This window comes from Hoplias malabaricus, chromosome 3, assembly GCF_029633855.1.
Source record: "Hoplias malabaricus isolate fHopMal1 chromosome 3, fHopMal1.hap1, whole genome shotgun sequence".
NCBI classification, from domain to species: domain Eukaryota; kingdom Metazoa; phylum Chordata; class Actinopteri; order Characiformes; family Erythrinidae; genus Hoplias; species Hoplias malabaricus.
In genome coordinates this window covers 75431262-75455001 of record NC_089802.1, presented here as the reverse complement: position 1 = coordinate 75455001, position 23740 = coordinate 75431262, and the positions used below count along the sequence as shown (strand labels likewise).

The 23740-nt window shown below is 43.1% G+C and overlaps 1 protein-coding gene across 5 annotated transcripts; it reads right to left on the bottom strand.

The window, feature by feature from the left end:
• Positions 1-2075: 2075 nt before the first annotated feature.
• Positions 2076-22480, bottom strand: keap1b (kelch-like ECH-associated protein 1b). 5 transcript variants are annotated; one of them, XM_066663589.1, is made up of 7 exons: positions 22448-22480; positions 16491-17851; positions 15060-15305; positions 10609-11285; positions 6431-6636; positions 5696-5872; positions 2076-4042 (listed from the first exon to the last, which is right to left on the bottom strand). In XM_066663589.1, exons 2-7 carry the CDS (start codon positions 16800-16802, stop codon positions 3867-3869), a joined length of 1794 nt encoding a protein of 597 aa, XP_066519686.1. In that variant the 5' UTR covers positions 16803-17851; positions 22448-22480; the 3' UTR covers positions 2076-3866. The 5 variants fall into 5 exon arrangements, with proteins under 5 accessions (XP_066519686.1, XP_066519683.1, XP_066519685.1 ...); XM_066663586.1 differs by lacking the exon at positions 22448-22480 and adding an exon at positions 20728-20825; XM_066663588.1 differs by lacking the exon at positions 22448-22480 and adding an exon at positions 20542-20687.
• Between the last annotated feature and the right edge of the window lie 1260 nt (positions 22481-23740).

Sequence of the window (23740 nt, the reverse complement as noted above, 5' to 3'; positions counted from 1 at the left end):
AACCGTGTAAGATACTGATTTATTTTTTAATTTAATGGTAGTAGGTTGGGCTTTAATTGCAAAACAGTACTGCTCGTCTGACTTATGTTAAACAAAACGTGAAAGAATCGAAGAATCATAATAAATATGATCATTTCTGTTCACTGAGTCAGAGTCGACTCTGGCTGCTAACCGCTGGGGAATTTGGGAGCGTTCTGTGAATCATTACACGATGAAGTAATGAATCAAACTTTCAGGTTAAAGCAAACACAACACCGAGGATTAAAACTGAGTCATTTTCACAGCCCACACATATTTACATCTAATCAAGATCCCACTACTGGACTCCCAACAGTTCGAATTACTGTAAATAGCACTAATAAATTCTACAACTGCCGTGGCGCCACCGTGTGACTGATTAAAGCGGAGGCACCATGTACCCTTTCACCCTCAGGTGCTAATAGACCTTCTCCAGTGAACCCTTGTTAGCTTGTCCATGCGGTGGGTTTGATATACTAGAAGATACATAAAACGTGTAAATAAATAAATAAACACTCAACAGTCTCAAAATCACAGGTTCAGGCAGGCTGGGTCTCTTATGTCATTAACCTCAGAAATTCAGTGACAGGGTTTTCCAGTTTCATGCGAGTGGTGGAGGTGTATGTGCAGAGAGAGGCAGGGACTGGGCGTTTAAAATTCTACATTTGTAATTCTCATGAATGAAGGTTTTTATGAGTTTAATCCATGACCAGAGGTGGTATTTTATTGAATGTTCTGTCTTGTTTATAGGGAAGATAACATGGAAGCTAATTCATCCATCCATCCAACCATTATCTGTAACCGCTTATCCAGTCCAGGGTCCCGGTGGGGCCCCTTCCAGGGTGTATTCCCACCTTATGCCCAATGATTCCACTCACACATTCATTCACACACTCGGTCACATTTGAGTCGCCAATCAACCTACCAACGTGTGTTTTTGGACTGTGGGAGGAAACCGGAGCACCCGGAGGAAACCCATGCAGACACAGGGAGAACACACCACACTCCTCACAGTCACCCGGAGGGCAAGGGTCAAGGCCGTAAAACTCTACTGGATGCTCGTGATCTCCGGGCCCTTAAACGTCACTGCACCTCAAACAGGAATGCCACTGTCAAGGAAATAACAGAATGGGCTCAGGAATACTTCCAGAAAGCATTGTCAGTGAACACAATCCACCGTGCCGTCTGCCGTTGCCAGCTGAAACTCTACAGTGCAAAGAGGAAGCCATTTCTAAGCAAGCTCCACAAGCTCAGACGTTTGCACTGGGCCAGGGGTCTTTTAAAATGGAGTGTGGCAAAATGGAAGACTGTTCTGTGGTCAGATGAGTCAGGATTTGAAGTTCTTTATGGAACACTGGGACGCCATGTCATCCGGACCAGAGAGGACAAAGGATAACCCAAGTTTTTATCAACGCTCCGTTCAGAAGCCTGCATCACTGATGGTATGGGGTTGCATGAGTGCTTGTGGCATGGGCAGCTTGCATGTCTGGAAAGGCACCATTAATGTAGAGAACTATGTTCAGGTTCTAGAACAACATATGCTCCCATCTAGACGTCATCTCTTTCAGGGAGGACCCTGCATTTTTCAACAAGATAATGCCAGACCACATTCTGCAACATCATGGCTACGTAGGAGAAGGATCCGGGGACTGAAATGGCGGCCTGCAGTCCAGATCTTTCACCTGTAGAGAACATTTGGCGCATCATAAAGAGGAAGGTGCGACAAAGAAGGCCCAAGACGATTGAACAGTTAGAGGCCTGTATTAGACACGAATGGGAGAGCATTCCTACTTCTAAACTTGAGAAACTGGTCTCCTCTGTCCCCAGACGTTTGTTGAGTGTTGTAAGAAGAAGGGGGGATGCCACACAGTGGTAAAAATTGGCCTTGTCACAACTTTTTTGGGATTTGTTGACGCCATGAAATTTTGAAACAACATATTTTTCCCTTAAAATGATACGTTCTCTCAGTTTAAACTTTTGATCTGTGATTTGTGTTCTATTCTGAATAAAATATTAGATGAACTCACATTTAATATTAATTCTTTCACCATTTACTATACTGACATATTAAATGGATTATGATGAAAATATCAGCAGCAGACACAGATGTATTACAATAAACATAAGCATTTAATATACAAGGTGTTTTACAATGCATCCGGTGCTGTAAAATTTACAAAGCAGTCTTTAAATAATGAAACGTTAATAATAAAAGGATGAAAGGAAAAACACATCCCTTTTCAAACAAAGGGCCCGATTTAGAAAAAAAAGAGCAGCTGTCACTTTCCAGCACGGCTCAAAGAGGGCACATGCTACGAGCCACAATCCGGCTTCGTCTAGAGAATTCAGTGTCCATGCCACAGAGAGAGGAACCAAATGGTCAGTCCAAAATAAATAAGCAAAAAAATCTCTGTACAATATACAAAAATTCCTGGAAAAATGTAGCTTAAAACGCTGTTACAAATACATTTATTATTCAGGTCTTTTTTTCCCCCATCAAAGAATGGTCTGTGGTTTTGTAAAGAGCGACGTTGGCCTGTTTTTGGAGAATTCTGCAAAACATTTTTCAGGTAATGCCACGTTCAGCACTGAGTGTCGTTCTGGACCTTAAATGGCCTGAGTGTGCTGCCCCTTTAGAAAATGAAAAAAAAAAAAAACCCTGTTGTTAGGTTTCTTTCTCTTTGATGCTCCTGGGTAAAGAGATGTATTTCTGCTGCTATTTTGCTCAGGTCCAGATACAGTCATGGACTTAACACTTTTTAATGAGACTTTGCATTGGCAACTCTTCTTTAGCACAGTCCAGTGTCTCTCTACTGTGTCCTAACACACACACACACACACACACACACACACAAAGTGTCTAGCACTGCAAGGACAGATGTCTAGTCTGAGGACGACAATGAGAAACTCAGGTCTGAATGGTGGTGAAAATGTAGACTTACCGAGGAGGGAAATAAGTGGATGGGAACTTTCTAAATCAAGAAAGAGAAGCTTAAATTCAGGGAGGACACTGTCCACACAACAACAAGTCTATCATTGGCCAATGGAGAAAAGGCTCTACAGAAATGGCCAATTAATTTTGTAGATTCAATGTGTTGAGGACATAGTATGAGCACTACGTATTCCTACATATATAGTGCTTTCCCTGTTTTTCAATGATTCAAATAAGTGGGTGTCAGAGCAGGGAAAACACTAAAGAGTGTAGTACATGAGGTCCTTCTGGACCAGGATTGGGGATAACTCTTTCTCCAGTATAATGAGACACAACTCAGAAAGGACTTGGTTATGAGTATGGTGAGAAATCCCAATTAAAACATGCTCACTGGCACTCGAATTCTTGGGTCCTACGTCCAGGCTTCACGCCCACTACAGCAGCACAGAGGGTGGGATACTGAAGTGGTGATGTGATGTCATAATGGCACTTCTGCATTCACAGGAAAAGTAAATGAGAAAATAAAACCCTCTAAGGTATGGACTCTAAGAGAGAGGAGCCCATGTGACCATTGATTTGGTTTGTGTGCAGAGGTTTGGTCAGTAATAAATTAGGACACCCATGTTGTTCAAACTGCATGGTGTCGAATGTAAATCAAATGATTCCTAGACTCTGTGTCCACACTGTAAATTATAATCTGAATCTGATCCGTTGTTGTAATACAGATGCAGGTGTGAACACGCTGAGGACCAGAAGGTAAGATTCTCCGCCCAAATTATTAATAAAAAACACAACACTTGAATATGATGTGAGCGGTCAAAGTGTGTCGCATGTTCAAATCAGATCGGATTAGCTTTGAATCAGACACACCGCCACCTGGAAATGTGGCCTGAATCGGGTTGGATAAGGTGAGATTTCATTTGGCTTTCTTGCTGGGATCAGATTTTTGACAGTCCTTTTGGCATGGCTCCATAGTGACCGCAACTCCGACCCCGCTCCTCCCCGAGGTCATCTTTGTGACTTCAGTCCATGTGTCCGTTTCTGGGTCATAGCATTCCACACTGTCCAGGAACGTGTTTCCATCATATCCCCCTGGACAAGAGAAAGACAGAGCATGTGGATTAGAGACAAAAAAAAGAAGAGACAGGACAGAAAAACAAATTCTGTTTAGGCACTAAGCCGCTAGGTAAACATTATCTAATCTACAGTAACACACAAGCGAGTTGTCAACATCCTGGAGTCCAGCAGAGTTTGACTGCTATTCTAAAAGTAGGTTGCGTACAATATTACGCAACTATAAACAAACACCCACGGGGAGCTCTGTGCCGAGCGGATCATCCAGCCAAGACCTTTCACCTAATACTATCACGGAGGGAGTGTTTTTCCGACCTAGACGCAAACTACTATTAGATGAAACCCCATACTTGTAAATACCCTTTAAAGCACTGTCACTTTCCAGACACCAGGGGGCGGCCACGATCAGCTCGAGGACATTTTCAACAGAACTAATAACGTACATCTTGTTCATTGTTTTTTTAACAAAGAATTTGATTTCTATGAGAAACTATCACTCAGAGGCAACTAGAATTGGTCATGCATTTAGTCTACCCTAGGGTTTGTATGGGGCTCCACTGGGGTCAAAAGCTTGGTTTATCTGACCCCCTGGAAACACTTCTCATCTCATCATCATCATTTCAGGGTCGCCGTGGCAACAGGGCGAGCAAAGAGGCCCAGACATCTCTGTCCCCCACAACTTCCACCAGTTCCTCCTGAAGGATCCCCAGGCGTTCCCAGGCCAGCCGGGAGATATAATCCCTCCAGCGTGTCCTGGGTCTACCCCGGGGCCTCCTTCCAGTTGGACATGCCTGGTTTACCTTCAGTGAGAGGCGTCCAGGACTGGAACCATTACATCTTCTTAATTTAGGAACAGTCAAGCCAAAAAACTAAAAAATAAAAATAAATCAATTTGTCTACAACTGATGAACTAGCTGTAGATGCGTACCAACTGAAGATGTGTTTTCTACCCGTCCCAGATCATAGTAAACAGCCTCCTAACTGACTGCCTTCCCTTTTAACGCATTGATTTTTTTAGGAAGTCAGGAAGAAATGTATAATCAGTTGTGTCTCTGCCAAAATTAGCCATTCTATCACTGGGTTCTCAGAGCCAATGGTGAGTGAAGTGAATGTGCTATTGGTTGACTGCAAGTTTACATGTCAAAGTTCATCAGAGCTGAAATCAAAACATGGTTTCACAGCAGCATCATGGCTCCTGGATGTCTGCAATGCAGAACCCATAAATCCCGTGAACACCATGGATATTTCCACTGAAACTAATGTAATACTGCTCGTGAAATTTGCTAGAACAGATGTTACACACTAGTGGTTTATACTTCTATTACAGGCAGTGTGCAGAGCATAGTATAAATTGCCATGGAATTACTGATCTCACAAAAAACAGCACCTACAGCCTCAAGTTTTTGTTATTAACTGGTGTTGAGTGGCTGGAAATTTTTTGTATTCACACAATGACATTTTTACAAATGCACTGTGAGATATCAGAATGCAGATTTGCATAAATGTTACACATCTAATAAATATGTGTCAAATTATACAAGTTCTGTGCAGTATTTTTCACGCCATACCAGCTTTAATTAACCGCAGATTCAGCCACTGAGATGTTACAGCTTTATTAGAAGGGGAGCCTGTTTAGTTCTTGCTGAATGAGTACAAGATTTGGACTCTAACCCAGAGCATAGATGCATCCGTGGTGTGTGGTGACCCCCAGTGCACTTCGTCGGTGTCTCATGGGCGAGATGAAGGTCCAGCTGTCCGTCTCCACATCGTAACGCTCCACCGTGTTCAGCTGATTGGTGCCGTCATAGCCGCCCATCACGTAGATATGATTTCCCAAGGCGCAAACACCTGGAGAACACACACAGACTAATGAATCGTCTCACAGCGAGGTATTGTGTGTTAGGCAATACACAGGAGCTTATCTAGGTGGAAGTAAAGGTGGGCCACTGGACTCTGATGTTTGTTCTGACCTACAATGACTTTCTGGGATTTATGACACCGTTGTTGGACTTGCTGCAGTCGAATCATGACAATGCAGAAAGATGCTGTTAATGATTTAACAAGGACTTATGCGGCAGTCACGCTGAATTTCAGCAGACAACTGTCTTGTGCTTGTGTTACACAGCTAGGCCCCTTCAGGAAAGACATTCCAGCTCTCTCCAGAACTAAATCACGTGTCTAAAAGTTTGTGGAAACCTCTTTTAACGAGTGACCTCCGCTACACAAAAGGTGCGGCAGGGGACAGCGTGGCCTGGGGAGCGTTCTCGAGTGGTGTTTGTGACCCAGAACTAATCCTCCAACATCAGTACCTGACCTCACTTATTTTAATGTGGTTGAATGCAATCGAATCCTCATAGAAATGTTCCAGCATTTCAGAAGAAAACAGGTAAATCAATTTCTCCTCACCAGCTCCACTGCGGACTGTGTTCATGGGGGCAGTGCTCCTCCACTCGTCTCGCTCAGGGTTATAGCACTCCACTGAGCTGAGGCGGTGCGTGCCGTCAAACCCGCCCACTGCGTAGAGGAGGCGGTTAATAACAGCCACGCCCACTCCGATTCGCTGCGTCAGCATCGGCGCTACAAGCTGCCAGGAGTCCCTTTCTGGATCGTACCTGCGAAAGCAGCACAAATCACACATGATCAAACTCAAAGACATGGCTGAGCCATTAAGAATTGAAAGGCGAAGCGGGCTTTGGTTCTAAATGTGTGTCAGAGAACTTAACATGGCTTTCCCCTTTTGAACGCAGTCCCTCTTCATTCAAAGAGACAGGAGAACTTGAAAGACTGCCAAGATGACCACCTACAGGGCAGACCTTCCCGTACAGACAGTGACGCAGCTGAAATCTTATGCAACCAGTGGACGGATGGCTTTCCTGTTCAGAGCCAGTTTGATGTTCATTGTCATGAAAGAGTGGAATTTTCAATTCGTAACAACGTCACAGATGCATTTTTCAGATTTACTACTATTTTACCATTATCAACATTACAAATAAACACTGAGATGTTGAAAGAGGTTGTGCTGAGTAAATAACATCCATATATTTGTGTTGTCGATACTGTGATCACTGGTTTCTGTTGTTGTTATTGTCTCTACAATGATCTTGTTTATGTCAGACTTCTCTAAACTACCGAGACGTAAATCTTAAAAGGGAATTTCCTTTGACCTAACGGCCCTGTGTGTGTTACAGGTCAGAAGAGGCCGAAAGGTTAGAGATACGGGTTTGGGAGAGAAATGGGCAGGAGGAGTGCTTTCTAGTCCCTCAACATCCATGGCTGAGGCACCCCTGAGCAAGACATCTATCCCCCAACAGTCCAAATGTCACTGCGCTGCTGTGTAATGATGATAAAAAGATGGTGTGGTAGTTAATCCCCAGTAAACAGATCCACAAGATGCTCTTAAAATTCTAGTAAGAAAAGGCAGAAAATAATAGGTTCCTTGAGCTGCTGTGGAAAGGTGTGGGTGTGACAGAGAGATGGTAAACTGCTATTTATAGGACATTTCTGTTCCTTCTTTTGGATTAAGCTTTGTTTCATTATATTAGACTTGACAGCAGTGATCTAAACTCACTTCCTCTTCTCTTATCTCCATGGTGAAAGCGATATTCGGCCCTCCTCAACATAAATGTGAGGGCGCATGTGCCAGAAGTAAAGAAGATTTTTAGGAAACGGCTTTTAAGTATGTAAGGGGATTTTGGAGGTTAATCGACTGTAAAACATATCACCGCATTCAATAAGAAAGAACTTTGTAACAGTTCTCTACTAAAAAAGAGGCAGCATGTAAACTAGTGTTGGAAAAACACCACAAAAATTACATTTTTCTTTTGGGTAAAATGACAGTGTCCTGGGTAATGTCCCACACTTCCAAGAACCCATCAGTAGGAGACACTGAAAAACACTATTTAAATAATATGCACTATGTAAGTGCTAAATAAGACGGCACGGTGGTGCAGCAGGTAGGTGTCGCAGTTGCACAGCTCCAGTGACCTGGAGGTTGTGGGTTCGATTCCCGCTCGGGGTGCCTGTCTGTGAGGAGTGTGGTGTGTCCTCTCTGTATCTGCGTGGGTTTCCTCCGGGTGACTGTCTGTGAGGAGTGTGGTGTGTTCTCTCTGTGTCTGCGTGGGTTTCCTCCGGGTGACTGTCTGTGAGGAGTGTGGTGTGTTCTCCCTGTGTCTGCGTGAGTTTCCTCCGGGTGACTGTCTGTGAGGAGTGTGGTGTGTTCTCTCTGTGTCTGCGTGGGTTTCCTCCGGGTGACTGTCTGTGAGGAGTGTGGTGTGTTATCTGTGTCTGCGTGGGTTTCCTCCGGGTGACTGTCTGTGAGGAGTGTGGTGTGTTCTCCGTGTCTGCGTGGGTTTCCTCCGGGTGACTGTCTGTGAGGAGTGTGATGTGTTCTTTCTGTGTCTGCGTGGGTTTCCTCTGGGTGACTGTCTGTGAGGAGTGTGGTGTGTTCTTTCTGTGTCTGCGTGGGTTTCCTCTGGGTGACTGTCTGTGAGGAGTGTGGTGTGTTCTCCCTGTGTCTGTGTGGGTTTCCTCCGGGTGACTGTCTGTGAGGAGTGTGGTGTGTTCTCTCTGTGTCTGCGTGGGTTTCCTCCGGGTGATTGTCTGTGAGGAGTGTGGTGTGTTCTCCCTGTGTCTGCGTGGGTTTCCTCCGGGTGACTGTCTGTGAGGAGTGTGGTCTGTTCTCCCTGTGTCTGCGTGGGTTTCCTCCTGGTGCTCCAGTTCCCTCCCACAGTTTAAAAACACACGTTGGTAGGTGGATTGTCGACTAAAAAGTGTTCGTAGGTGTGAGTGTGTGAGTGAATGTGTGAGTGTGTGTGTTGCCCTGTGAAGGACTGGCGCCCCCTCCAGGGTGTATTCCCGACTTGCGCCCAGTGATTCCAGGTAGGCTCTGGACCCACCGTGACCCTGAACTGGATAAGGGTTACAGATAATGAATGAAAGTACTAAATAAATAAATTACAGTACCAAAGACAGAGACCATATCCGTTTAAAAACGTCTTTGTGTACAGACAATTCACCTTTCAGCAAATATTCGTAAGCAAATTTCATATAAAAGAATCCACTTCTAAATTTGTGTTCTATAACAATAATAAAAAAAAAGATTTAGAAAGAATTGGGATGCCCAAGAACTAAAAAACTGTCCACACTGATAAACGGTGCTTCATGTTTTCATCTTAGAGACTGAGCTCCTCCTTTTGTCTCCACCACACACCCCCCCCAAGATGAAAACACCTGTCCCAAATACATCCAACCAGTTTCTGGAAAGCCAGAGCTCTCCTCCAATAAGTAGCCAGTGAGTTGTTTTTTTTTTTAGCCTGAGTCTAGCTGTCAGCTTTTGAACTACAAATGTTCTGAAAAGCCAATGAACATCATTCTGATTAAAAAAGAAATAATCTGAAATGTACTCGAGCGTTTTGATGCCAAGTGTACAATCTGATGCTGTACAGACTCAGAGGTAGATGGAGCTGTGACACGATCTGTTCAAGATGAAACAACACGTCCCTTTAGTCCATAAGGCAACGTTCATGATTTAAATGAAAATACACATCTTATAAAACACCGAGGATGTTTCCTCATGATTTGCTGCTCTCCGGTCCGTATGCGTGCTTGAAACGGATCTAATGTGTTAAAGTGGTCTCTCTTTCTCTAACAGAAAGAACTCCAAAGATATTGCTATATTCCTACTTCATAGGTTGGTACTGACTTATACCCAAGGTGATACAAAAATGAACAATTTGAGTTACAAATGAGTTTCTGTAGTGTTTCAAACAGTGAACAAAAACTTAGGTTAAAATTCAGCCATGTTTTTTTCCCCCTCAAATATACTTTTCCACCTTAAAAGGCCCGAAGCTTCTGAATGTAAACAAACCACAGAGAACAGTGTTTTTCCCTACACTTGTAGGATTAAATGGATTTCTGAACCCATCTGATCCTTGCACCCAGTGATACCGGGACCCAGATTAGGATGAAGTACTTAGAGGAGAATGAGAGATATTTACAGATTCTGCCATGCTGCTTAACGCTAATTCATTCATTCATTCATTCATTATCTGTAAGCGCTTATCCAGTTCAGGGTCGCAGTGGGTCCAGAGCCTACCTGGAATCACTGGTCGCAAGGCAGGAATACACCCTGGAGGGGGCGCCAGTCCTTCACAGGGCAACACAGACACACACACACACATACATACATTCACTCACACCTACGGACACTTTTGGAGTCACCAATCCACCTACCAACGTGTGTTTTTAAACTGTGGGAGGGAACTGGAGCACCAGGAGGAAACCCACGCAGACACATAGAGAACACACCACACTCCTCACAGACAGTCACCCAGAGGAAACCCACGCGGACACACCACACTCCTGACAGACAGTCACCCGGAGGAAACCCACGCAGACACAGGGAGAACACACCACACTCCTCACAGACAGTCACCCAGAGCGGGAATCGAACCCACAACCTCCAGGCCCCTGGAGCTGTGTGACTGCGACACCTACCTGCTGCGCCACCGTGCCGCCCTAACGCTAATTCAACAAATCTAATACTATCAAATCTTTAAAATGCAGATCTGGTTAATGTGACTAACCTTTCCACACTGTTATGATGAATACAGCCGTGTGAGCCCCCCACTGCGTAGATCATGCCATCAATGACCCCGACGCCAATGCGGTTCCGGGGGACACTCATAGGTGCACAGGGAAGCCAGCAGTTGTTCATGGGGTTGTAACAGTCCAGGGTGTTGGAGTCCATATTGCCATCGGGGGCGTTGTTTCGCCCGCCCACGGCATAGAACAGACCACTGATGACGCAAGCCGCTAGGCCACTGCGAGGCACCTGCAGGTCCGCCAGTCTTAGCCACGTCCCCGTGCAAGGGTTGAATGCCTCCAGGAAGCAGAGCGACTGCCTAAAGTAGCCCCCGGCCGTGTAGATGAGCTGCGGCACCTTGGGTGTCCGGCAGGAGATGACCTTGGTTGGCTTGTGCAGAGTGAGGTCCTGGAAGATCTGAGAGAGGTAGTCCTTGCTCTGAGCATCCCACTCGAAGTGCTCCAGCTGCCGCTGCAGGAAGTGGGGTGTGAGGGAGTGGCAGCGGACGGCCTGCAGCAGCGCCTGGACGTACGGACGGCGGTCCTCGCGGTCGTACTGCACCCACGCCACACACGCGTGGAACACCTCGGACTCACAGCGGACGTTCAGCTCGTCTCGACTGATCAGCGTCACCAACTGGCAGTGAGACAGGTTGAAGAATTCCTCCTGAGTCGCCACCTAGAGTAGCGGAGGTGGAAAAGCAGGTGGAGACAGGAGGTTAAAAAAGTCCAAAATATCATATCAGAAGGTTTGTGCTACATCTCGGTGACAAATAATATCTCATAAATCTCATAAGGTATTTGACATAATGTTCTTTATTTCCACAGATATACTGAGGATATACTGAATATATGCTACATTTCTGATCCTGTTGGAATAGAATTTCTTCTAATCAGCCTTGAATAAAACAATGAGAGACCAGAAGAACCCATATGAAGACAGTATTTGGGTTTTGTTAGAGCATTGTAGCTGGGCATTTAATAGCTAGCTTTGTAGCTTTGTAGCTTAGGCTTTAATCCTGCTGTTGATCTTTGGAGCACACGCTAGAGATTGGGCCACAGCATTAAGTGGAAAATATCTAATTCTGTTTGTTCTGAGTAATACCGCGACTGCAGTTATTTTCATAAAATCACGTCTCAGGAGTTTTTGTTCCACAAGAAGATAACCATGTGTTTTATTTTTCCAAGAGTGAGGCCAACACTTGAGCTTTAATTTACTTGGTCATCATTTTCAGACAAGGTACGAAACACTGCCATACGATTAGAAATGTGCCTTTTTGTATTGTATACATTGCAACGTATTGATATAAATGTAATAATCATTTAACTCTAACTGGAAGCTATTTTTTGTTAAATAAATGACAAGTGTCATTCAGTGTTTGAATTTGGAATTACAAATATATGATACATGAGAGAGAGAGGGGGGGGTGAGAGAGAGGGAGGGTGAGAGAGAGAGGGAGGGTGAGAAAGAGAGGGTTGGTGAGAGAGAGAGGGAGGGTGAGAGAGAAAGAGAGAGAGAGAGAGGGTTGGTGAGAGAGAGAGGGAGGGTGAGAGAGAAAGAGAGAGAGAGAGAGAGAGAGAGAGAGAGAGAGAGAGAGGGTGAAAAAGAGGGTTGGTGAGAGAGAGAGGGAGGGTGAGAGAGAAAGAGAGAGAGAGAGAGGGTTGGTGAGAGAGAGAGGGAGGGTGAGAGAGAAAGAGAGAGAGAGAGAGAGAGAGAGGGTGAAAAAGAGGGTTGGTGAGAGAGAGAGGGAGGGTGAGAGAGAGAGAGAGGGAGAGAGAAAGAGAAAGAGAGAGAGGGAGAGAGAAAGAAAGAGAGAGAGAGAAAGAGAGGGAGAGAAAATGAAAGAGAGAGAGAAAGAGGGAGAGAGAAAGAGAAAGAGAGAGATAGAAAGAGAGGGAAAAAGAGAAAGAGAGAGAGAGAGACAGAGAGAACAGAAACTAATATCTTCGTCTTCCTTCACTACACAGCTTAAGCCTTTTGTTTGTGACTACCTTTGTTTGACTCCTAGATCTTCTTCACACTCTCACGCATTTCACAAACTTAAACAATATCCCAGAGGGTGTCATCAGTTTTCTAGAAGTTGCCACCATGACCTCCGCCTCTCTGGGAAGAACCTTAACTTCTCAGACACAAATAGCCCTCAACATCTCACATGCGATAATGTAGTCGGACAGGTTCCACTTTTCTACCCACACCCACACACACTCATAGCGTCCCTAGACGATACCCAACTCCGCCAGCTCATGCAAAGTCATGCCCAGGAGGATGTAGCTTTCTGTAGAAGGAAATATAAACTATGAAATTCTGCATTCCAGCTTCCCTTTGTAAACCATGCAATGAAAAGATCTAATAAAAATAAAAACTCATAATTTATCCACCCACACACACACTCAGATCAGCCTTAACATTACAATGACCTCTTTGTTTCTACAGTCGTTGTCCATTCTCTCAGCTCCACAGACCCTACAGGTGTTCTACGATTACAGACTGTTGTCCATCTGCTGCTCTGCACTCACCGTTAACCCCCCTTCACCCTGTCATCCTTCAATGGAGAGGAACCCCACAAACTTGGTATAATTTGAGGGTAAGGCCACTTACTAAAATCACCGTGATGATATTATTTAGCAGTGCCTGAAAGTCTGATATGTTGATATCCTGATATTAGAGCTTTCTGTTTATCACAGCATTCAGCATTTTACAAAAACACAGTTTTATATTAATGTCACACTCTGCCACAGAGCGATATTCACTTATGAGAAGTGGACTTTACCTCTAGACTCTCGATTCTTCAGTAAAGGGGAAGTAATATTTTCAGAGAATGGAGGCCCTGATTGTAGACAGCTGTGAAAGATTTTATTGTACGTCTCGTGTGATATTATCAGTGTTAAAAACTGTATTTTATTTGCCTTATCATTGGAACGGATTACAGGTCATATTCATCTTGATTTATAAAACCTTTCAGACGCTTATATAGAAGAGAATAAACGGTATAGTTTATACATCAAGAGCAGGATTAAAGTAAATTGAATATCAGTTTACTGCATTTTAAATAATACACAATAAATAAAGGCCTGTAATGTCAATCATTGCCATCAAAATCATAATATACTTGTCCTTTTTCCGCTCTAAAATGATAACTACTCAAAACTAAACTACTGTATCAAGTTTTTAGTACACTTTTTAGTCGACAATCCACATACCAACTTTTTTGTTTTTAAACTGTGGGAGGGAACTGGAGCACCCGGAGGAAACCCACGCAGACACAGAGAGAACACACCACACTCCTCACAGACAGTCACCCGGAGGAAACCCACGCAGACACAGAGAGAACACACCACACTCCTCACAGACAGTCACCCGGAGGAAACCCACGCAGACACAGAGAGAACACACCACACTCCTCATAGACAGTAACCCAGAGGAAACCCACGCAGACAAAGAGAACACACCACACTCCTCACAGACAGTCACCCGGAGAAAACCCACGCAGACACAGGGAGAACACACCACACTCCTCACAGACAGTCACCCGGAGGAAACCCACGCAGACACAGAGAGAACACACCACACTCCTCACAGACAGTCACCCGGAGGAAACCCACGCAGACACAGAGAGAACACACCACACTCCTCACAGACAGTCACCCGGAGGAAACCCACGCAGACACAGAGAGAACACACCACACTCCTCACAGACAGTCACCCGGAGGAAACCCACGCAGACACAGAGAGAACACACCACACTCCTCACAGACAGTCACCCGGAGGAAACCCACGCAGACACAGAGAGAACACACCACACTCCTCACAGACAGTCACCCGGAGGAAACCCACGCAGACACAGAGAGAACACACCACACTCCTCACAGACAGTCACCCGGAGGAAACCCACGCAGACACAGGGAGAACACACCACACTCCTCATAGACAGTCACCCGGAGGAAACCCACGCAGACAAAGAGAACACACCACACTCCTCACAGACAGTCACCCGGAGGAAACCCACGCAGACACAGGGAGAACACACCACACTCCTCACAGACAGTCACCCGGAGGAAACCCACACAGACACGGGGAGAACACACCACACTCCTCACAGACAGTCACCCGGAGGAAACCCACGCAGACATAGAGAGAACACACCACACTCCTCACAGACAGTCACCTGGAGGAAACCCACGCAGACACAGGGAGAACACACCACACTCCTCACAGTCAGTCACCCGGAGGAAACCCACGCAGACACAGGGAGAACACACCACACTCCTCACAGACAATCACCCAGAGCGGGAATCAAACCCACAACCTCCAGGCCCCTGGCGCTGTGTGACTGTGACACTACCTGCAGCGCCACCATGACACATATATATATATATATTTTTAATATTGCAAATTATTTCAGATATTTAAAAGGCAGAGTTGTTATCAAACATGCCTCTGTGAAAGTCTGACCTGGCTGAAGTTCATGTAGATGTACTCGCGGGCTTTCTGATGGAGCTCGGTGCATCCGATCTGCTCTGCAAAGTTGGCGATGCCGATGGCGTTACTGGGGTCCAGCTGCTGCACCAGGAAATCACAGCAGGCTTTAACCACGCTGTCTATCTGGTACATTACAGCTCCATTCATCACATGGATCACACACTTCTCCCCCACGGAAATACTCGCCGTGTAAGCAAATTCTATCAGCCGCCCCATGACCTTTAAGAAAGAACAAAGACATTAGTAAAGACCCTCTGACAAACACCCAACACTTGTCTTCCACAAGGTTCTACACAGGAGTGAATGGATGAGGCAAGAGTGGACTATTTTAGAGAAGCTCTCCATTCAGTTCAGGCTGTCATGAACACAGACTCTTATTTGTAATGAATGTTGTGCCCAGAACCCAGAAATGTCCAACCAGAATAAATGCAAATGTGTGGATTTATACCACAATACAGCCCCTGTTTTCATTTACAGGGACTGAAACACTGATCATTCTTCACAATAAATGCTGCTTTAAGACACTGTGTTTGTGTATTTGATAATTCAGCAACTCAAAATCCATGCTGTAATGTCTGAAGTAGAAACGCGTCCATTTTTTAAACATGGCCTGGGTTTGCTGTGTTCAAACAACATTAATATTAATACAATTATTAATAATGTACAGGAAAGAGAAATGATAAAAATATCAGGCTAAAAATATCACGACTCAAGGCATGACGTCACTGTGTATCCTTAAAGATTAAATGTTGACACTGTGAGATTAGGATTTCTAAACCTGAAGCCGAGCGACACTCTGCAATAAAACAAGGTAATAATAAAAGATTGTGCTTTGGATTTGTTCCTGGTCGGGATTCTCCAGACATAGCATGACACAGCATATGTGAAAGTTGACGGCTGATTGATGCCTATTTATGATCGTTAGTCAAAGCGCAGCGTTAACGGCTCAACACATCAATCCCTCGTCTCGCCCCCTAAGCCGTCCTGACCAAAGCTAATCTTCAGAGCAAACACAGCTGGCGGACCGCACTGGCGGAATACAAAGCTGAATGATAAGCCCACTACAGCAGGAGTGTGTAATGAGAGTCTGAGTGTGTAAAACTGACAAGTGTATTTAGCAGATTCCAATAATCAATGGGTGTGAGAACGAGGGCAACGGGGCTCGACATTTCAGCTCAATATGGAGCAGTGGACCTGGAGCAATGGAAAAGCTTCTCGATTTCCTCGCTTAAGGACAACAGAGAAACATCTCTGGATGTAGCTGATACATGAAAAAAACATGTCCATGAAAGTACACAGCAAAAGATGCATTCAAAATGGTATACTACTATACTATACCCTTAGAAGTAGCATGCAGTACAGTATCTAGCTTGGCCCACCCCCCCACAGCGTCACCTCTCTTACCCGTGGGTGGATCCCCTCGATGGGCACCACCTCCATGCCGCACTCTTTGAGCCCGTTGGTGAACATGGCCCTGAACACAGGTGAGGAAGATGCCAGCACCACTTTGTGAGCCACAAAATCCACAGCCTCTAGGTCGTTGTACTTGACTCTCAGTGTGACGTCGCAGAGTTGCCTCTCCAGCCGCAGTTCGTTCATGATGGCGAAGGCGGCAGCAGTGTGGCTCTCCAGTGTGTAGCTGAAGACACGGTGCCCATTTTTTGTGGAGGGGGTCACCTCCGCCTTACACTCCGTCATCCCGGATGCTGCGTACATCCTCACCAGAGCCTCCTGCCTGGCGCTAGCATCCTCGCCCGCCAGCTCAAGGGAAAGGTGTGGTGAAGGAGTGATTAATTTGTTTTTGTTTTTTTATTACTACCCACCACCACACCACAATCTCCACCAAGTTATCGTCTAGAATGAAGGTGACAACTGTCCGTCCCTTGAGCTTTTTAACAACCTTCTCAGAGATTAAACCTTTTCCTAAGCTCAAAACCACTCGTTTTATCTCGTGCCGTACACACTACCTGCCGCAAACTTTAGTCCACGAGTGATCTCCATGTCAACAAGTCACTGAGTTCATGTCCAATCTCAAAAAATCGGGAGTCATCTTTGTCAGAAAGCCTGTATGACCTGTTTACATATTTCTCTGAAAAATAAACATCCTCCAGTTATGTAAAGGTTGTTAGGCATGAAAAAGCCAGCGTCCTACAGTCTCGAGTAAGCAGGTATGAGTCGAGGAATCCGGGTTCTGGCGCAGCAGAAGCATCTGTGGTGGCAACAGAAGTAACTTCAAGAGCGGCAAGGAAAATTCAACAAGAGCTAATTAACTTCTAATTCAACCTTGCAACAGGGTCCATCCTTCTGTCTCAAAACAAACTTCTGCTCTTAAAAAAATAACATTCAAAACCTAAGAATAAAAGACTAATGGAAAAAGCTTGGTCACATGCAAGAATATGGTTTTAGTAAATTCCCCTGACAAGGTTTTTTTTTTTTTTTTTTTTAAACAGACGCTGCAGAAGTCATTCAGAAATAAATGATATGGAAAAAGATCATTTCCTCTTGTAGTAGCAAAAGGGTTTTTTCCTAGATTAAAAGGTACAGTTTCACCACTGCTTTTAAAACCTAGCTTAGTTGACACACTGAATGATTGCGGATATTCAGGTCAGCAACCGTGCCAAAAGTGCCAGGGGTTATTTGGTCTGTGTTGATGAGTGAGCTCCTCCAGGAAAACAAGCACTTTACACAGATGATCCCTCCAGGACCGAAGGACTTAAAACAGGCAGTGCCCTGGAATCTGTTTTGTCCCTTGTATGCTCAAAGACCTACGAGAAAAAAAGAGAGATAGAGGAAGAGCGAGAGAGGGAGAGAGAGAGGAAGAGAGAGAGAGTGTGATTAAGCAAGTTTTACGACTGGGATCAACAGGCTGAAATCATGAACATTCTGTCCTGACAAACAAGAACATTCCTAATGCTTAAATAACAAACTACACCCTCACAAAAGGACATTAATATCAATATATATCAATGACAGAATTAATATCACTGATCAAACACAAGCAGCTAAATAATTCACACAGCCAGGAGACAAATATACAGACACATACATATCTTACATTACATATTAACGGTTCACTGCAATAAAGAACTGTGCTAAAAGTCAGTTACTCATCAAGATCCATGGCTATCTCCCTCAGAAACATGTAAACCACTCTGCTGCCAGCGGTGCTCTGGTAAAGAGTGGAACAAACTCGGGCCAGGTCGCTAGTTAAGAGCTGTGACGCACACAAAGGGAGGTGGTTTCAATCAGGTCCGACTTCAACACATCATCATGACCACAAGTGTTTTCTTAAGGTCACATGATCTTGTTGACATCTGTCTTCTACAAATTTTAAAAGATTTGTATCATGACAAACATTCACATTTCTTTTTTTAATATTTAATATAAACATTGTTAAAGACTGTCAATACACGCTGCAAAAATGACTTCTTAACTTCACTGTTTTTGCCAAAAATCTGCCTGTTCATCCCACAGGCTATTTCGCTTTAAGATGTTATGGGTAATTTAGCCTAGGCGGCTTTTTAATTGTAAACACAACAAAGACAGTCAGAACAGTAGTAATTTTATACTGTCGCTGTCCAAACAAAACATCTATCTCCAGAAGAAAAGACTTTATAGGGGAAAGAACATTCTTAACCTTCTAAACCTTCGTAAATTTCAGTGGAAGTCTATGTAAAATTATTTAATTCCAAGTCATTTCTGAGCATTTCTATTCGTTCATTCATCATGTAAAATTCACACAATGTGAAGGACAGCTGCTGTGTTCAAATGCTGTATGTCAGCAAAAATGGAGATACATGATTTTCACTGGAGAGCAACAATTTCTTATTTTATATATATATATATAAAACGATTTTGGCAAATTACATTTTGGCAAAATGAAGCCTACACAATCATAATAAATGAAGTTCAAGTTATTAAAAAAAACAATTACAGGAAATAAATAAAACATGTGCCTTGTTTTTACATTCACTTTTATTGATTTTTCAAAATGTTTATATTATTAAAAGGGTTACCATTAAATGTCAGAAAGGTATGAGATGAATGTCTTTAATCCAAAGAAATTTACAGTGAGAAATGTTAACATTGGTTTTAAGGAACTGATAAATGTAATCTAAATAATAATCACTAATAATCTGAATGATTAGTTAGTCATTTAAAAAGCTCCTTCAGTTATTGCATGATAAAGTTATCAATACTCTTTTGCCTTATGTCTTACACATTTAGTCATAAACCTTTTCCATAAAACCCATTTATAGCAGACAGGTGCATGCAAGGAATAATGAGGCAAAACAGTACCCATAGTGTAGCTGTTTGTCCAATTACTGTTTCATCCTCAAAAAAACATTACATATTAAACTCATAAGATGTGTAGATTCACTTGTTGTTTTGGACAGTAAAATAAAATAGCAATTAATTTGCTGCAAAATTCCTGGTTCCAATCCCAACTCTAATCTACAAGTTTCTCTACAATAAGTAATTTTCACATTCTTCATGACGTTATATCAACGAAGAAAGCGGATTGATTTAAATAGTGTACCAAAATTATTTCCTGTTTATTTATCTTTTCTATTTAAACAACACAAAAAAGAGACAAAAGAGGCAAGCGAGGCCTCGAATCCCCGGTCTCGATTTAGAGCAGCAGCGGGAAAATTTAAACCGCGGCGGGCCAAGTTTCTCCGGAAGAGCCGCTTATTTTTAAAACGAAAATCTGGTTCTCCTTCGCAATCCAGCCGTTGGGTTTTGAATATTTTCGTCGACAAGAGATTGAGTACTGTTACATGACATGGTGTACAACTTTCACACGTTTAAATAATTAAACTAAAGCTATGGGGACACACAAAACACCTTGTTGTTTATTCTTTTGTCGAGCGCTGTCGACTGGTTTTTGGTTCCCCCTTAAACGGCGGCATAAGGTAACAGCAAACATTGCTGTGGTTAAGTGAATCCCCAGAAACATTAGCTAATGTCTTAGATGTATTAGATAGCGAATTGGGGTTTTAATGCTAGTTAAAGTATGTCTAAAGAAACTTATACGGTCTTGTTTCACTTGTAAACTCCATGAACTCTGGAGAATGTTTCTTTCTTTCTTTTTTTATTTTTTTAACTGGATCTGAAAAACCAACTGCGTTATAAACACATTTAGCAAATGTCATATTTAAACAATAAGAGGGGTTAAATGGTTTTGGCAGGCTGCCTTCCGTGGTGACTCATCGTACCTTAACTAATGTTACTGCGCTCTGCTTTAAAAACCATGAAGCAGAAACTCATCTTAATCCTTAAGTAAATCCTGCAAAAGTAAGTCAAGAAAGTGCACCACCTTAAAGGAGACACCAGACTCCGAAAACTAGAGGGAGAACGCATGCAGAGTCTCACTGTGACGCTCTGGGCATTAAGGCTGCTCACTGTTGCTTTGTTTTTGCATGCAATCTCCAACTCTAACGTTACAACTAACCTTACAGTTATATTCTACGCTGCTCCAAAAAGATCCACAGTGTTACACTGTGCAGAGCAACGAATCCGAAACCTCTGCAGCCTTAACGAAGAGAAATAAAGCAAACGCATTGAACAGCGCACCATAATAGTTCGTTTTTTTCCTACGATGCAATCGTTTTTACGTATTTAAAATAGCTGTACTCACGCGCCCTGTGAATATGAAGTCTCTCAGTGCTGACTAAAGGCCAGAGGAGGGAGGAGGGGGAGAGAGAGAGAAAGAGAGAGAGAGAGGGAGGTAGAGAGACAGAGCGAAAGCAGTAGGTCACCATGACTAAGCACTGCCACCGACTAGCGAAGGCCGATACGCCAACGATTCATTCTTTCCCAATGACTCATTTAAGTGAATCGATTCACCACTGCCCAAAGGGGAATTCCAGCTTTTTTGCACAATTCAATGGTTCAGATGTTAGCAAAGTCACTTCCAAGTCATCACACACTGGTGGGGGTCCACGTGGATTGACCATGAGCTAGTTAGCCTACATTAGATATATGTGTATAGACCCATTTAATTCTTACAAGGCCCATATGGACCCATGTGTTGTCACTATTACCCTATGTTTAACTGTCTCCAGGACTCCTCACTGACCCCGGAAGGCATCGAGGTGAGGACAACAATTGGGCTGCACGTTTGGGCCCAGCATAGGTGTGTTGGATGGGTCAAATAAAATATCTATATTTGATTTAAAGACAAGCCAACTTCTCTATTGTTTCACCTCCACTGTAAGTGTCTCCACAATGCAGCATTTAAATAAAACCACTATCTATTACCTAACGCATATGTTTTGGAATAAATGTTAAAAAAAAGTAAACTTTTCCTAAAACGAATCTTGGAATCGGACAATGATTCGATTCATTAGATAAAGATTAACTTGCAGCGCCACAGCTTTCCCTGCAAGACATACAGCTGTCACTCAACTACAGAATGTGTTTGCACACGGTTAATCCGACGTGACAGATCGACAGCAGTTTTCTGTTTGTTCTCAAAATGAAAAGCGTCTAAAAGCACAATTCGTTGCGAGAACAGTTTGCAAGTGTAGGCAAATGCATTGCGATAAATCTATAACACACTCTGCACATGGCTCATTTGAAATCGCTTTATCGGTGCAATTACATAACGTACTTATATAAAATTCGCAAGTACATTACGTCATCTATAAACTCGCAAATGCATTACGTCATCTTTAAAGTGGGCTACACACCCCCATAGTCCTCGTATGTAGTTAAAAATGAAGGGCTAGGCTTTTAATAACATTCACCATTAATAAATAAGCAATAAAAACTGACCTTAAAATCTTCGCTTTCTTGCATACTGCCATGAGATTGAGGTTTCTGGGCATTTCATGCGTTAACCGAAGACACACCGCTAGATGGCGCTATGGACTAAATTAAATAGCCAAACGACATGAAAATGAATTACAGCCAGTGGAAACTTCTGTACGTGCACCTGTAACCCCCTCTTAACTCTGATCTGGAGGGTTTCCACCATTTAGAAAAGAGTCTTTGTGCCATGTTTTATTGGCTTCATTCATGAGTCTAGAGCCCAGGTGGTAGCCAGATGTTTTTTTTACAAACTATGAAGTACATAAAACATTATCTTTTAAAGACTTTTATGTAAACCAAAGCTACAAACAGTTGCACACACTTGAAACTGCACAGTCCCTATTAGTTTCACAGTAGTTCGTGATTAATAAGTCAGTGCTTAGTAAGATACGCTGAGGTTTATTAATAGGGTGACCAGATGTGAGATGGTGAAAAAGAGGGTGGTTGTATGTTTAGCTGAACCTATGTGTGCTCTTAGGTTCTTTACACCTTTATTTGCTACACAAAACATGGGAATTTCTTTTTTAATTCATCCGAGAACTTACATTTACGTTTCGGCATAGCTGCTCAAGATGAGGGTAGGTACACGAGCTTTGCCTGAGGTAAACAAGGACTACTGACGTGCAGACTGGCCAATTAAATGTTTACAGAGAAGGTTATCGACCAATAACAGTAGCTCTACAGTCAGACCGTCCAATCAGAAGATTTTGGGCTACTTCACCACGCCCCCTTCTCACTCAAGCGAACCAATCGGAGTAGGGGAGGGCGGGACTAGTTTGTGAACGAAACGCTTCTCGAAAGTTCTATGTAAGCTCTAGAAAAACAAAATGCCGGACGTTTGTGAAATTCCGCCCGGACATTTTTTTAAGTCTAAAAAAGAGGACTTGTCCGGGTAAAAGAGGACGTCTGGTCACCATACTCATTAATCAATAACCATTTCCTTAAAAACAGCCTGGTCAGCGATTACATCGTTTTTCAAAATGGTTGCGAAAGTACGGTGGCTCAGAAAGGCTAAGTTGGCAACATTTTAGAGAAAAGCAAAAGATAAGGACATCAGAATTAACGTGGAACTCTGTTAGCACTGGATTAAGAGAAACAGGAGGATTACTGGACTAGTATTAACCGGAGCTGCTGGTGAAGATAATAATTCTTCATTTAATAACCATTTCAATGAACGAAAAAAAAACCCACATATATATATATATATATATTTTTTTTTGCACACATACTTTTTACATTTATTTTCAAATGATTTGAAGCATGTGGCATGTGAATTACAATGACATTAAATTAGTGTTTCATGTGACATGAAAATACTAACCGTCAGCTCTCCGCACACAAAAATTAAACTTTTGTTGATTTGATATATATATATGGAGTTTTGCTTTTGTGGCCCTACTGCAGGAAATCACAGATGATGTGTGTAGACTATAGAACATAAAGAAAATAAATTTTTGTAAGTGTATAAAACCATAATATATGATTTTTTAATATCCATTTTATGATTTACTACCATAAATATATGCACAAATTTATTACAAGAACTTGTGAACTGTCTTCTGTCTCTCAGTGTGTAGTGTAACTTTCATTGCTAATTTCTTGCTAACTTTTGCATCTTTAAAGTGCAAGATAATAACAGCTGTAATCATGGATGCAAAATGAAGAGCTGGTGCTTGTGAAAGTGCTGCCGAATGGCAAAATACAATGAAGACCTTACAAGAGAAAGTGGAACTATTAGATGTGTTTGGCACAGTGCAGTCAGCCACTGCGGCTCCAGTGCTGCATATTGTTTTACATTTTAATGTTTAATTTGATCTGGGGTCCTACATATATTCATA